This window comes from Benincasa hispida, chromosome 3, assembly GCF_009727055.1.
Source record: "Benincasa hispida cultivar B227 chromosome 3, ASM972705v1, whole genome shotgun sequence".
In the NCBI taxonomy this organism is placed as follows: Eukaryota; Viridiplantae; Streptophyta; class Magnoliopsida; order Cucurbitales; family Cucurbitaceae; genus Benincasa; species Benincasa hispida.
In genome coordinates, this window is record NC_052351.1 from 48,888,876 (window position 1) to 48,902,193 (window position 13,318).

Here is a 13,318-nt window from a genome sequence, read left to right on the forward strand (position 1 = left end):
CTTTAGTGGAGTGCTCGATAGTTAACGGATGGTGGATCCCGTGACTAGAGAGTTTAGTCAGTTATTCACATACCGTTGAAGCTTTAAGCTACAGGTCCATAAGGTCCCCTAAAATAGAAAAAAAAACTATGGTTTATATATTTCATGAGATGAAATATTAAAAGTATGGTTTGTAAATTTCATGAGATGAAATATTAAAACTATGGGTTATAAATATAATATGATAAGTTGGTTATCATATTGATTTATAATAAATTAACTAAATGATAATTAATTTCTTTTTCTCTAATAATCGATTGAGTGGGAGGTTATTGGTGGTTTTATGGTAACCGTGAGATAAAAGGAAAATTGTTTTCTTAAAATTAGAAGTTGCCTCATTCGGAAAGAACTCACAGATAAACTATCAAGTGAATGAGTTTCACTAAGCGATAGCTGACAGAGACTAAACGATCGTGCAGCTTTGACTATACGATAGTCATTCAGCTAATTGTAGCTAAACAATCAAGTGGCATAGTCTATATGATAGGCTTTCGTTCACTAAACGATCGAGCTCATTGTCTATACGATCGACAGTGTCTTATCTCCCACTTGCTCGATCGTCTACTCGATTGTTGTTCTCCAGTCTCTTCCTCAAACCAAGATCATATAGAGCCCACAACTCCTGGATTCTCACACTGAAAATACCAAGGTAACCATTGTGATGGTGTCCTCACTTAGTTCATGAATCAAGTGTGACTCGATTGGGTTCGAGGATCTGTTGGCCATTTGTTGTGTTTGTGTTGTTGGTCGTATTGTTTCGGTCATTGCGTTCGAGTGTTGTTGTTGTTGGACGCATAAGAGACTGTTCGAGGGATTCTTGAAGAATGTTTCTTCAAAGGTATGCATCCTTTATCCCTTATATCATCTTATAGCATGCTGTAATTTCTTATTGTGCATGACTTGTTAGTTTTCGTTCTTGGACTGCAATTGATTGTGTTCAATTCTGATGGAATTTAGAACGATCCCTTCCGCTGCTCATGGAAATCCTCGTGTCTGATTTCCTTCATCATGTGAACTGGAAAGCTACTCAGTGTCTTAAGTTATTAGGCGACCTTGGATTAGGTAATTTCTGGTGTCGTAATTCTGTGCTATTGGCCAAATGGATTTAGCAGTTTTAACATGAACAGGATGCTTTGTGAAGGAAGCTTATTGTGGTTAAATATTACTCCCCTCCATGTATCTAGCTGTCTATTATTCGTAGGTCTACTAAACCCTCCTGGCAGTTTATTTGTCATACCATTGATTTGGCTGCTTTTCTTACTACTCAATGTTGCCTTGGCACGAGTTCCACTATTTCTTTTTGGAAGGATCATTGGCTTAGTTGTGGTTCTCTTTATGGCTTTTCATCATTTGTTTCGACTCATTCGTTTTCCAAATATTAAAATGGTTGAGGTGTGGCTTGCGGAGTCTAAGGTTTAGGACTTGCGTCTTCATCGTAATATTAATGAGTCTGAAACTCATGAGTGGGCTTCCTTATCTCCGTTGTTATTATTTGTCAGATTTCGTCTTGTTCCCGATTCTTAGAGGTGGATTATTGATTCTTCCTCTACATTTTGTGAAACCTCTCATGGATGATTTAGTGGGTTCTATGAACCTATTGCAAGGGATCTTTATTTTGTCATTTGATTGGATCACTACCCTAAGAAAATTAATATTTTCTTTCAGGAGCTTAGCCATGCTACCATTAATACTGTTGATCGCCTACAACGTCGTATGCCATATATGTCTCTCTCTCCATTGTGGTCTATTATGTGTTAAGACCATGTTGAATTCTTCGCTCATCTGTTTATTCATCGTCCTTTGCATCTCGTTTCTGACATATTTTGGATGCTTTTGGCTGGTCTTTACCTATTCTAATAATAATATATTTGACATCCTTGCTTCTATATTGGTGGGACACCCTTTTATTGGCACAAAGAAAATGGCTTGGTTGGCTATTCTTCAAGCTTTCTTCTAGACTTTATTGGGCTAGCATAAAGACTCTTTCTTATAGTTTAGTTCATTTATTGATTTGGTTCTATTAAAAGTAGTGGTGCAAAGTTGGGCACCCTTTTAAAAACTTAGTCTTTCTTATTTAGTTTTCAATTGGAGATCTCTTCCTAATCACCTTTAGGTGCTTGGAGTCTCCCCTTATTTCATTTATTCAGTAAAATATTTCTTATCTAAAAAATAATAATAATAATTAATAAATAAAAAGAAAATGGGCCCTTTCAAGAAGGAAAAAAAATTGTCCTAAAAAATGTAGGTTTGATTATAGCACTCTTATAATTTAGTTCACACATTAGCAACATTTGAGAGTTAATTATAATCTCTTCCCAAGTTTTTGGAGGGTGATTGACCAAATTGAAATACCCTATAGTTCAAGGGTGAATTTGCAACTTTTCCCTGATTTTTTTTTTATATGCAAGGAGTTCAGAAATTAAAACAAAATAGAAAATAGTAAACTAAAATGGAATGGTTAAAAGAACTATAAAAGACATAGAAGTTAAAAGGCATACCAATTTCTATTCATTTCATAAGAAACGACTCTCTGAGAATTTCTTGCTTATATACACACATATAAGGTTTCCATATATACAATCACATTATATACAAACACACATTTAAGAATAAAGAGGTCATCAGTTCAATATTTCAATTGGTGGGTAACACAGGGAAGACCACCCTAACTTGGTAGATGATATACTTCAGACTCCCAGACTCCAAGACCTCAACATCCAATCCGAGCATAGTTCAATAGATAAGGAACTAATTACCATCTCGAAGGTCGATTATTTGATCTCATTCTCACACTTGTTGAACCAAAAGAACATTCAATCCACCAAATGCAGCATCCATTCAATAGTTTAGAGGAGGGCAAACATGTAATGTACAAGAGGGAGTGAAAAACCTGAGATCACATTCAGAGATAATCCATTGGGAGCCCCAAATCATCACCGTTGGCCTCTCGACTCCTACGGAATCTTTTACCATCATAACGTCTTTTGTTACTCCAATTGTCTTGGTCAAATCTCCGTCCTTCGAACTCATAAAGTTCTTCAAGGTCATCTAACGAATTCCCCACGCTTTGTGTGCCTAAAAATCCCTAGTATAACAAACCATATAATTCTGAGCAAGACGACGTGGGAGTACTTTATATTTTTGGCTAAATTACAAAAAATACCCTTGAATTTTGCCTTTTATTTAAAAATACCCTTATTCTTTCAAAAGTTGCAATATTACCCATAACCTTTTGTAAATGTTTCAAAACTACAGTTGAAGTAGAAATTCGTTAGAATTTGGATGAAATTTGAGACTTGACAAAATGTTAGTAACTTGGAACAGTGAGGGTTTTTGGTCCTAATTTTCGTTTTAGGTTACTGCCACACTATTTCAAGTCCTAATTCTTGTTCAACATTCTTAATAGATTAATACTCGAAGTATAGTTTTGAAACATTTATAAAAGGTCAAGGGAAATAATAAATATTACGACTTTTGAAAGAATAAAGGTATTCTTGAATCAAGGGCAAAGTTCATAGATATTTTTGTAATTTAGCCTCATATTATTAACACTAAGCTTTCAATTTCATCAAATAAATTGGATTTTGAACTTAAAGAAGTGGTTGCATTTTTTAAAATGTTTATGGGAGTTCTTGAGATGGACGTGCCTATTTTTGTTGGTATTGATTCTTCTGTTTGGGTTGGATATTCTTTTAGTTAGGCCATTTTTATCACCTTAATTTTGTTGCCTCATTTTGCATTTTCCAATAAAATATTATTAAAATAAACCAGCCAACTTTGCCAAATAGGTTTTCAAAATTCTATTAATTTTGCCAACCACCAATATTAGAAATTTTCCGAAACAACAATAAACTAAAAAGAACAAACTTCTTATCTCACGAATTTCACCAGAAGATTAGAGTGAACCAGAGTAAAGCTCTCCTCGAACTTATTGGTCAACTACTACAGATTTCACAAACTAGTCTATCAATAGTCTTCATCACGCAAAAGAAAAAAAAGGGGGAGCAAAACAACAATATTGTTATCATAATATTAAATGGGAAATTTAAACATATAAAATGGTACCTTTGTCAGCCTTTGAATGCGTGATGCTGCATCTTCATGTACAACAACGACATCGGATATGACTTCCAGCACATCCTCAACAAGCAAAGCATATGTACTCACCTGAAATAGTCTCATGAAATTTAGAGGCAACTTTTAAAGACGTGATGTTCATCAAAGATATCAATACATACAAACCGAAAGCAACAAATCTTCATATTTGTGGACAAATGCAATGCATTTACAAGGATCAGTTCACGTACCAGGCTGGAAGGAAGAAAGGAATAACCAAATGAATCAAGTTCGAGAGATTCAACAGCACCCGAGTTAATGTTGAAAGTGTATCCGCGTATCTAACCGTGGAATTTTGAACTAGATGAGAAATTAGCAACAAGTAACAAATCTAGAATCTAGAGCTTTCTAGAGTAAAAGGATACCTTCCCAATATTTCGTCGACCAGGTGTAACTACTCTGTATCCTACCTAGCAAATACTTAATTGTTAATTTCCAAAAAAATCCAACAAACATAGGTACTCTCCAAATACCCAAGAAAAACACAAGTGAACATCCAAAGCATTTTTCTATCTAGAAAACCAAGAACTATCATTCCCAAATGAAGACTTTTTCTTTTATAAACAACAAAGTGTACCAGTGTTTCAAATCCAGCCATTTTGAAGTCATTATCCATCACAGTCTCATCATGGACAAGAACTACATCGCCAACCTGCAATGGGTTAGATTAGATATTAAAAAACAAAAAAAAGATATGTGCATCAGTTCAAACATGGACATTGGAGATCAAAGATAGCCAGAGTCCTTCGAAGGGATCCTGCTGATTGAAATCATAGCATTCAGCAATGTCCATCTACTGCTGAGAACTATAAATTTTAGGGCAAATATCAATTTATTGAACTTTGGGGTTGTATCAATTTAAACCTGAACTTTCACAAGTGCATCAATTTAAACCATCCATTACGTTTTATTTGGATAAATATCATGTGAGACTTATAGCTTTATCAATTAAATCTCTAAACTTACATAAGAGAATCAATTTAGACTCTCGATTAAGATTTCTTTGAAAATTATTCATACAAATTATAATCATCTATTTTGTTAAATCAACATTCGAAGAAGTCCACACAGGTGTAAGAATGGATGCATTGACGATTTTGAAATATAATCTTAATAAAGGTTCTAAATCGACTCATTTATAACAATTTAGAAGTTTAATAGAAAAAATTAAATGTCCGACACGATATTTTGCAAACTAAATCTGAAACAGGGTGTAAATTGATACACTTGTGAAAGTACAGGATTTAAATCAATACCATTATTAGTTTTGGGTTTAAATTGATAAGCCCCCAAAGTTTAGGGGCGAAAATTTTAATTTTCCCTAAATTTCATTACAAGGTTCCCTAACAAAGCTGAAGTGTCCATGGTGGATGCAAGGAGATCCAAGGCAATGAAGCATTAGACCCACAACTACCAACATCTAAATTGAGCGCCAATCAAGTAGACTGAAAACGACAAGGTTTGATCTGAAGTAACTATAGGCAACAATCTAGAACTCCTAAATTGAAGAGATTATAGAACTCTTTCTACCACCATCTAATCTGGGACTCGCAAATTCAATCTTCACATCTTTACTGCATCAATTGTAGAGAAGGTACATATGAATGAGGGAGTTAAGAGAAAAAGTACCTGACTAATATCCTCAAGATGAAACCATTCTGATTCCCCAGATAGCAAGTTTGGCTTCACTTCTAAAAACGTTACCATCCACTGCAGTAGGAAAAAGCAAACATTAGAGAATATAACTTTTAAGAACAGAGGAAATGCAAAAACTTATGTCGTTCTGAGCTTGCATATCTTTATTGTCCATAAGAAACGTACAATCCAGCTACAATTTGAGCAATGTCACTTACAGAGGATGTATTAACCCAGAGCTGCGAGACGAATCCCAAGCTTAGCGCAGTTTGAATGCTGATCACTTGCTTTGCCAACATGTTCGATCTCCTCATCACTTGCCTCCTTCGCCGCAACGCTACCTTCCCATTCTCCATTTCTGCATCCTCATCTTCAATGGGAATCAAATCCCTTTCCCCTTCTGAGCTCCCTTCACTGTTTAAGCTCTTCTTCTTGGCCTCCTCACCATCTTTCTGATCGAGAAAGTTCAATCCGGACGAAGCTGCTGCACCATCGCCCCGTCTTTCCTCAGAATCATTCCCATTTCTACTTGCGAAATTTCCGTCGATGCCATCTAAATTTGCAACGCTCCGACTAGGGTCGACGATGTCGAAAAGATTTTCGTCTTCCCCTTTCAATTCTAACTCGGCGCTGAACCGATTTCGCTTTGGAACAAAGGCGCTCAAGCTTTTAGTGAGTTTTGTCCTCGAAGGGAAGAGAAGGCATCCATTTCTAAGAGTAGAACGACCAGAATTGAAGGAATTTGAAAGTAGAGGAGAATGGGATTGAAATTGGGTGAACCCTAATCGTCGAAATTTGATGGAAGATGCAAAGAAGAGTGGCGGAACAGAGTCGCACATGGTGAAACCTTGACTGTGACCGGAAAGTTCGAACAATCGGAGCCGATGAAGGCTGTCGTCGTTCATCACCGTTGGGACATTGTCAATTTTGGGCCTGAAATTGGATTAATCGTTCGTGGGCCGGTTTTTAGGCCCAATTGTGAACCTCCTATCTTACCTTTTTCGAACTACTACCCGTTCCGATTTTAGATTTAAAGCAACGAAGACACCTATTATCGTGGTAAAGGTTAATTGTTCGATTTTTTATTTTATTTTATTTTTTTACCAAGGTATTGAATTGCAATTAAGCGAGGAGAATCTCATAGCGACGACAAGGTACAAACACAACCAAAAGAAACAAAAACAAAGAAAGAGTACACATAATGTGTGAAAAAAAGTCTAAATAAGAACCTACTTGAGTGTTCTCAATAGAAGCTCTGAAACTATTGCAAACAATAAAGAGAAACCTCACAACCTAACTAACCAGGCAAGAAGGATGTGAGATAGCTCCAGTTACACAAAGATTATACTCACGTTAAATATGATAGATAACAACACACCAAACGACTCTCTAAACCTTACGCCTCAACCGATTACATGCACTAAAGTGACATATCCAATTGAGTTATGTATCCTAATGAGCGATCTTGTGAAAGCACGTGCACCACAAAGAGTATGTATTTAAATGTATTCTAATGGTTTGATTTTTGCTCTTGAAGAAAATAGCACTACTATTTGTAAAATTCATGTAACTAAACCTACACGATCTAATTAAGACTATTTTAATGTGATGTGTGGTTAATAAAGTACAACACACATATCATGTTTGATAAGGGGAATTTCTTTAGCAACAAAATGAGGTAGAACAACCATGCAAGACCCACTAAGGTAGGCAAGAGAGTTCATCCAAATTGTGGTACCATCCATTGTAAACAAGAAAATTAGTAGCCTCGTTAATTATGTCTTCTATCTTTGGATGCAAATTAGAAGAGACAAGAAAATCAACAGAAATTGAAAATCTAACGACAAATCAAGCAATGCGGTGAATAGCTCGATTTCTAATATGAGAACAGAAAGAAAAAGAGACTAAACCCAAACTTCTCATCGAAAAATCGATCTCCTCAACTATACTCTTCACCTCAACGAAATCATATAAGTCTTCATCTCAGCAAAATTAGATAAGTAGAACTATGTTCATCCTACAAACAAGGAATACATGATAAGATCACCATTGAAGTACATGAAGTCTCATATATTAAGAACAAGAGAAGCAAAGTGAGAAAAGGGAGCCCAAAACGGACCCACTTACCCACATCTCAGCGCTAAAAAATTTGGAACTCAGAAGTCAGAAGGATAAACTTGATAAAGACACGCGGCCTCAGTCCAGCCAGCCACTGCCCCACGCCACACTCGGACTCTGTTAGAAGATGCAGCGCAACAACCTCCAAACGCGACACCCATTTACTCCACACCACGACCATGGCCTCTCTGATCTTCCCATTTGCTATTTCCCTCCAACAAAGCTCCCAAACCCGTTTCTCTCCTCTCAAACCCGCTCTCCAAACCGAAATCCCCCTCTTCGCCGGAACTTTCAGGGCCAAGCCGCCGGCGAGTAAGTGTCGAGCGTCATTCTTGGTCGACATCTCCGATCGTCTACTCGATAACCTTTACGGTCCTCTTCGAGTTGATCAGCTTCCGGGTTTGCAATCTGGGTATGTTCAATTTCAACGATTCTCTGGGGAATTGAGCGATTTGCAGAAATGGGGTTTCGTTGTTTTTGCTGGGTTCATTTGGGTTTATCTCACTGCTCGACCAGGGGTTCTCGTTGGCGCCATTGATACGTACCTTCTGGCTCCTCTGCAGTTGGGGCTGGACAGTTTGATGGGAAGAAGAAGCTTGAAGAGCTCCGACTTTGTGATTGGGGGGAAATTGGGAGAGGGTTCGTTTGGAGTTGTTTATTCGGGTGCATTTCTTCCGAAAAATGTGAAGAATGAAGGGCGAACGAGCAGAGCAGAGTTGGATGGGAAGGACAAAGTGATTCTTAAAAAGGTAACTCTCATTGCTTTGAATTGTTATGGCCGTTTAAAACTTCTTTAATGTGTTTGAGAGTTTTTTAGCAAAAGTAGTTGAATTTAAGCAGTTTAGTTAGAAGTACTCAATAACAAAGTTTATTCATATGACTCCTAATATTAAGACTAAATTATGTAGAAAAGGTCCTGCGTTTAATAGAGGACAAAGAGGGAATGAGTTTGATCATGGTGATCACCAACCTAGCATTTTATACCCATGAGTTTTTTTGCACCCAAATACTGTAGAGTTATGGGGTGCTCACGTTATCCTGTGAGCTTAGGATGCGCCTAAGCTTGGACACTCACAGTATCACCACCAAAAAAAAAAGACTAGAATCTAAAAAACTACTTTGAACTTTGCCACTTTGAAACAAAAGTACTATTCTTTCAAACCTTTGACCTTTCATAAAAGTATGAACGTTGGGGGTGGCGATCTAAATTTTCGTTTTTGGTCACCCAACTTATCTAGATTCCAATTCCATTCAAATTTTCAAAAGATTCTTACTCCAACATAGTTTTGATGCCTTTATGAATAAAGGTCAAGGTAATATTTGAAATAAAGAGCAAAGTTCAACATATTTTTTATAATTTGACCTATTATTAAGGTATTAAGGGTTTATTACTAACCAGTAAGGGGGTATTTGAGGTAAGGAGTGAAATAGTGAGGAGTTATGAAGTCTAGGGAGTTGTAAACTCCTGGGCCCACAGTCGAAGGAGTTAATAAGATATAAAATTGATGTTTCTTAGTAGTGGGACCCACCAACTCTTTGGCCAAACAAGGAGTGGAGTTCACAAATTCCTACTTCCCTACTTCTAGTTCTCAACTCCTTGGGCCAAATACATCGTTAAGGAGTTTGTTGGGAGGCATTTGTTATAAATAAGGTGAGTAGGTAAGGATGCAATAAGAAATTGTTCAGTGAGCTAAGACTTAAGTGAGATGGCTCCTGAGAGGATCCAAGTGCCTTGAATAGTTGGAGTTAGATTGTACCACTTGTACTATTCTAGTTCTATATGGGTTCTATTATACTTCTTAGATAAATGTTTGGTTTGATACTCTTGAAAATACTTTTGCATGGCTTTCTGTCAAGTATTTAACCAAAAGCACTCTAAGGGTGTTTTCTTACAATGCTTCAAGTGCTTTTGATTTCTCTAGAAACACTCTTTGTCTTGACATTTCTACGGAGAAGTGCCTTTGGGCACTTTCAAACATCTTTTAGGTAAAAGATCAATTGAAGATGCAGTTTGTTTTGCTCTGTGTGATGGTAACTTGCAGATTAAGGTGGGAGTTAAAGGAGCTGAAAAGTTTGGGGAATATGAAGAGTGGTTTAACTACAGACTTTCAAGAGCAGCGCCTGAAACTTGCGCTGACTTTCTTGGTAGTTTTGTAGCTGATAGAGAAAGCAAGCAATTCTCTGCAGGAGGAAAATGGCTCGTTTGGAAATTTGAGGTACTTTGAAATCATTTTGTTGAACAAATTAATCATTTGCTGTATTATTTTTCAATAATGTGCACTTTGGGATATTAATCTTAAATTACAACATAAGTATATGAAATGGAGAGGTAGATAAAACTCCAGTAACATTGTAAGTTTTTTACTTGAGATCTCCCTTTTGTAATAATTTAAGATAATGATTTCGTCTTTTATTTTTAAAATTTACATTTGTTTTTTCCCATTTTTCCCCACGGTTTTCACCTTGCTTAAAGGAACATTTGAATTCATAATCAAATTCCAATAACAAAAACGAGCTTTAAAAAACTGCTTTTTTTAGTTTTTTAAAACTTTACTTGGTTTCTGAAAACATGGATAGAAAGTGAATAACATAAAGGGAAAAAACAAAGAAACTTATAGTGTTTATAAGCTTAATTTTCAAAAACTAAAAACCAAAAACCGAATGAGCAATTGGAAGTTTTGAACTTAAGATTCCAATTAAGATAGTGGTGCAAAAAGGAAATTGCTGCCTAGGTTTGGCTTTATTCAAAAAATGATATAAAAGTAATGGTTAGACCTGTTGGGAGGCCATTTGAATTATATTATATGTTTTCAGATTCCTTGAATTAAATGAATTCAGTAAGTATCCGTTTGAGAATTTGCTTTTGAAAACTGGTATTGAATTTTGTGATGTAGATATTGGCATAGTGGAACTTCTGAGCACAACAATTTCATTATATTCTTCGTGTATATAGAACTTGAATTTGAAATTTTAAAACAAAGCAATACACTTTTTTTAAAAAAAAGAAAAGGTAAATATAGTATTTCATATTATAAACTCAGTTCATATTTTTAAATTAAAATATAGATAATATAATATTTTATAAATTAATTGATATTGTAAAATATAATTATACAAAGATTTATAACATAGAATATATTCCTAAATTAATAAAAAATAGTTGAGATTCAACATGATATTTAGTTGGCAAGCATAACTATTAGTTGGTAAGCATATATGTGTATTATTATCAAACACATTTTGAACTATTATTCCTGAATTTGCTATCAAGTATATATTCGAAAACCTTGAAAACAACTTTGCTTTTGTATAACTAACCAATTGGACCAGAGAATTTAAAGTTCTTTATACTTTTTTTTTAAATTTATTATTATTATTATTATTATTTATTTTATTATTTTAATTTAGTCCCCTAAATTTTTATAATTCATTGTATAGGTAAAGAGTTGAATGTAAAATTGTCCCTCACTATGATAAGTTCAAGTCATGGTCCAGACACTAGAGGTAGAAGTTTTAGTTATTGAAGGAGAAGTAATTCACAATACATTCATTTCAACTAGGCTAAAGTTAAACTTTATAATTAAGAAAAAAGTTGGAGACAATTTTCAAATCCATATGTTTAATCTCAAGGGATGATGAATATGCAGGGAGATCAGACTCTTGGTGATTACATGAAAGATAGAAACTTCCCTGTAAACTTGGAAGCTCTAATGTTCGGACGTGTCTTACAAGGCATGAACTCAGTCGAAAGAAATGCATTGATAATCAAGCAAATACTGCGACAAATCATCACATCATTGAAGAAGATCCATGACACAGGCATTGTTCACAGGGATGTAAAGCCAGCAAACATAGTAGTAACCAAGAAAGGACAGGTAAAGATCATAGATTTCGGGGCAGCCACCGACCTCCGAATTGGCAAGAACTATGTACCAAATCTTGCATTGCTGGATCCTGATTTCTGTCCTCCTGAGCTTTACGTGATGCCCGAAGAAACACCTAGCCCTCCTCCAGCTCCCATTGCAGCACTTCTTTCTCCTATACTCTGGCAGGTAAGCTGATCTCCATGGATATATTCTCAAAGCTAAAAGTTTGTGATTGGGAAATTGTCAAAAATAACCTAAAATGTATTCATCTTTCACAACTAGCACCTTTTTAGAGAATTGGTTGAAATAATTTTTCTTGGTTCTTCTTGGCTAAGATCGACCACCAAGATTCAAATAAAAAGTTTACTTTTATATCTTACATCTAAACTCTCAATTTTTTTAGGTTTTCTCAGTGAAATCTCTGCCCAGATGAACATTGAGATTGTACATAATTTTTCCGAATGTCATGCAATCTTATACCAAATCTTACGTAATATTTTCAAATCTTCTCCAAATTCTCAAATCTTACCCCAAATATGTGTTTCTATAGTTATCTGAATTTCTAAATGATCACATAAATTATCCAAATGGATCTGGGGTGATTTGTTAAATTTTGGGAAAGATGAGGTAAGATTTGGGAAAGATAAACAATCCCAATCTTTGTCTTGGACAATCTTGGTCGGAAAGAACCGAGAAAAATTAATTTAACGATTTTTTGAAAGGTGGAAACTTGAGGAGGGTTATTTCTGACAATTTCCTTTTGGGATTTTGATGCTTATTAGAAATTATGTATAATTGAAGCAAAGTTCAGTTTGTGTTTTAGCATATTCATTTGAAGTGATTCATGCTGTTAAAAGGCTGGTGTGGACATCCTTTACATGTTTTTGAAGTATTTCTTATTTGGAAACTGTTCTTGAAACTGTCTTTTGGGACTGTTGTGTTATTGCAGCTGAACAGCCCTGACTTGTTTGACATGTATTCTGCTGGTATTGTGCTTATGCAAATGGCAGTACCGAATTTGAGGAGCAGTGCTGGGTTGAAGAATTTCAATATGGAAATTAAGAACTATGGATATGATTTGAATAAATGGAGGGAGAAAACAAGAACAAAGCCTGATTTGACGATACTCAATCTCGACTCAGGTAGAGGGTGGGATCTTGTAACAAAGCTCGTTTCGGAGAGAGGCACCCTTAGAAGGGGGCGTTTATCGGCTTCTGCTGCTTTGAGGCATCCTTATTTCTTGTTGGGGAGTGATCAGGCAGCTGCAGTTATTTCAAAACTAAACTTAGTCAAGAAATGAGGTTGTAGGAGGGAATGTAAGTAGAAATTTATATATATTCATTTTTCATCTTCATATGGTTATTCTCATCCAATTTCATGGGACAATGATAGTCCCTTTGGAAGATTATAACCTTTAAAGCAATGTCTTCAATGCTAAATTTTGATTTTGAGAAAAAAATATTAATGTAAAACCAATTTGGATCGAATCAATGCGACAAGTTACTCATAAAAATTATGATTCACTTTTGTAAAATTTAAATTGA

General features: G+C 35.5%; 2 protein-coding genes across 2 annotated transcripts; one reads left to right on the forward strand and one right to left on the reverse strand.

The window, feature by feature from the left end:
• Positions 1 to 2,518: 2,518 nt before the first annotated feature.
• LOC120073133 lies at positions 2,519 to 6,714 on the reverse strand. The gene is made up of 7 exons (XM_039025769.1): positions 6,009 to 6,714; positions 5,785 to 5,865; positions 4,733 to 4,807; positions 4,521 to 4,565; positions 4,347 to 4,436; positions 4,105 to 4,206; positions 2,519 to 3,124 (listed from the first exon to the last, which is right to left on the reverse strand). Exons 1-7 carry the CDS (start codon positions 6,693 to 6,695, stop codon positions 2,942 to 2,944), a joined length of 1,263 nt encoding a protein of 420 aa, XP_038881697.1. The 5' UTR covers positions 6,696 to 6,714; the 3' UTR covers positions 2,519 to 2,941.
• A 1,049-nt stretch (positions 6,715 to 7,763) lies between these two features.
• LOC120073132 (serine/threonine-protein kinase STN8, chloroplastic) lies at positions 7,764 to 13,295 on the forward strand. The gene is made up of 4 exons (XM_039025768.1): positions 7,764 to 8,657; positions 9,951 to 10,124; positions 11,556 to 11,960; positions 12,724 to 13,295. The coding sequence occupies exons 1-4, from the start codon at positions 8,088 to 8,090 to the stop codon at positions 13,072 to 13,074; spliced, it is 1,500 nt and encodes a 499-aa protein (XP_038881696.1). The 5' UTR covers positions 7,764 to 8,087; the 3' UTR covers positions 13,075 to 13,295.
• The last annotated feature ends 23 nt before the right edge of the window (positions 13,296 to 13,318 follow it).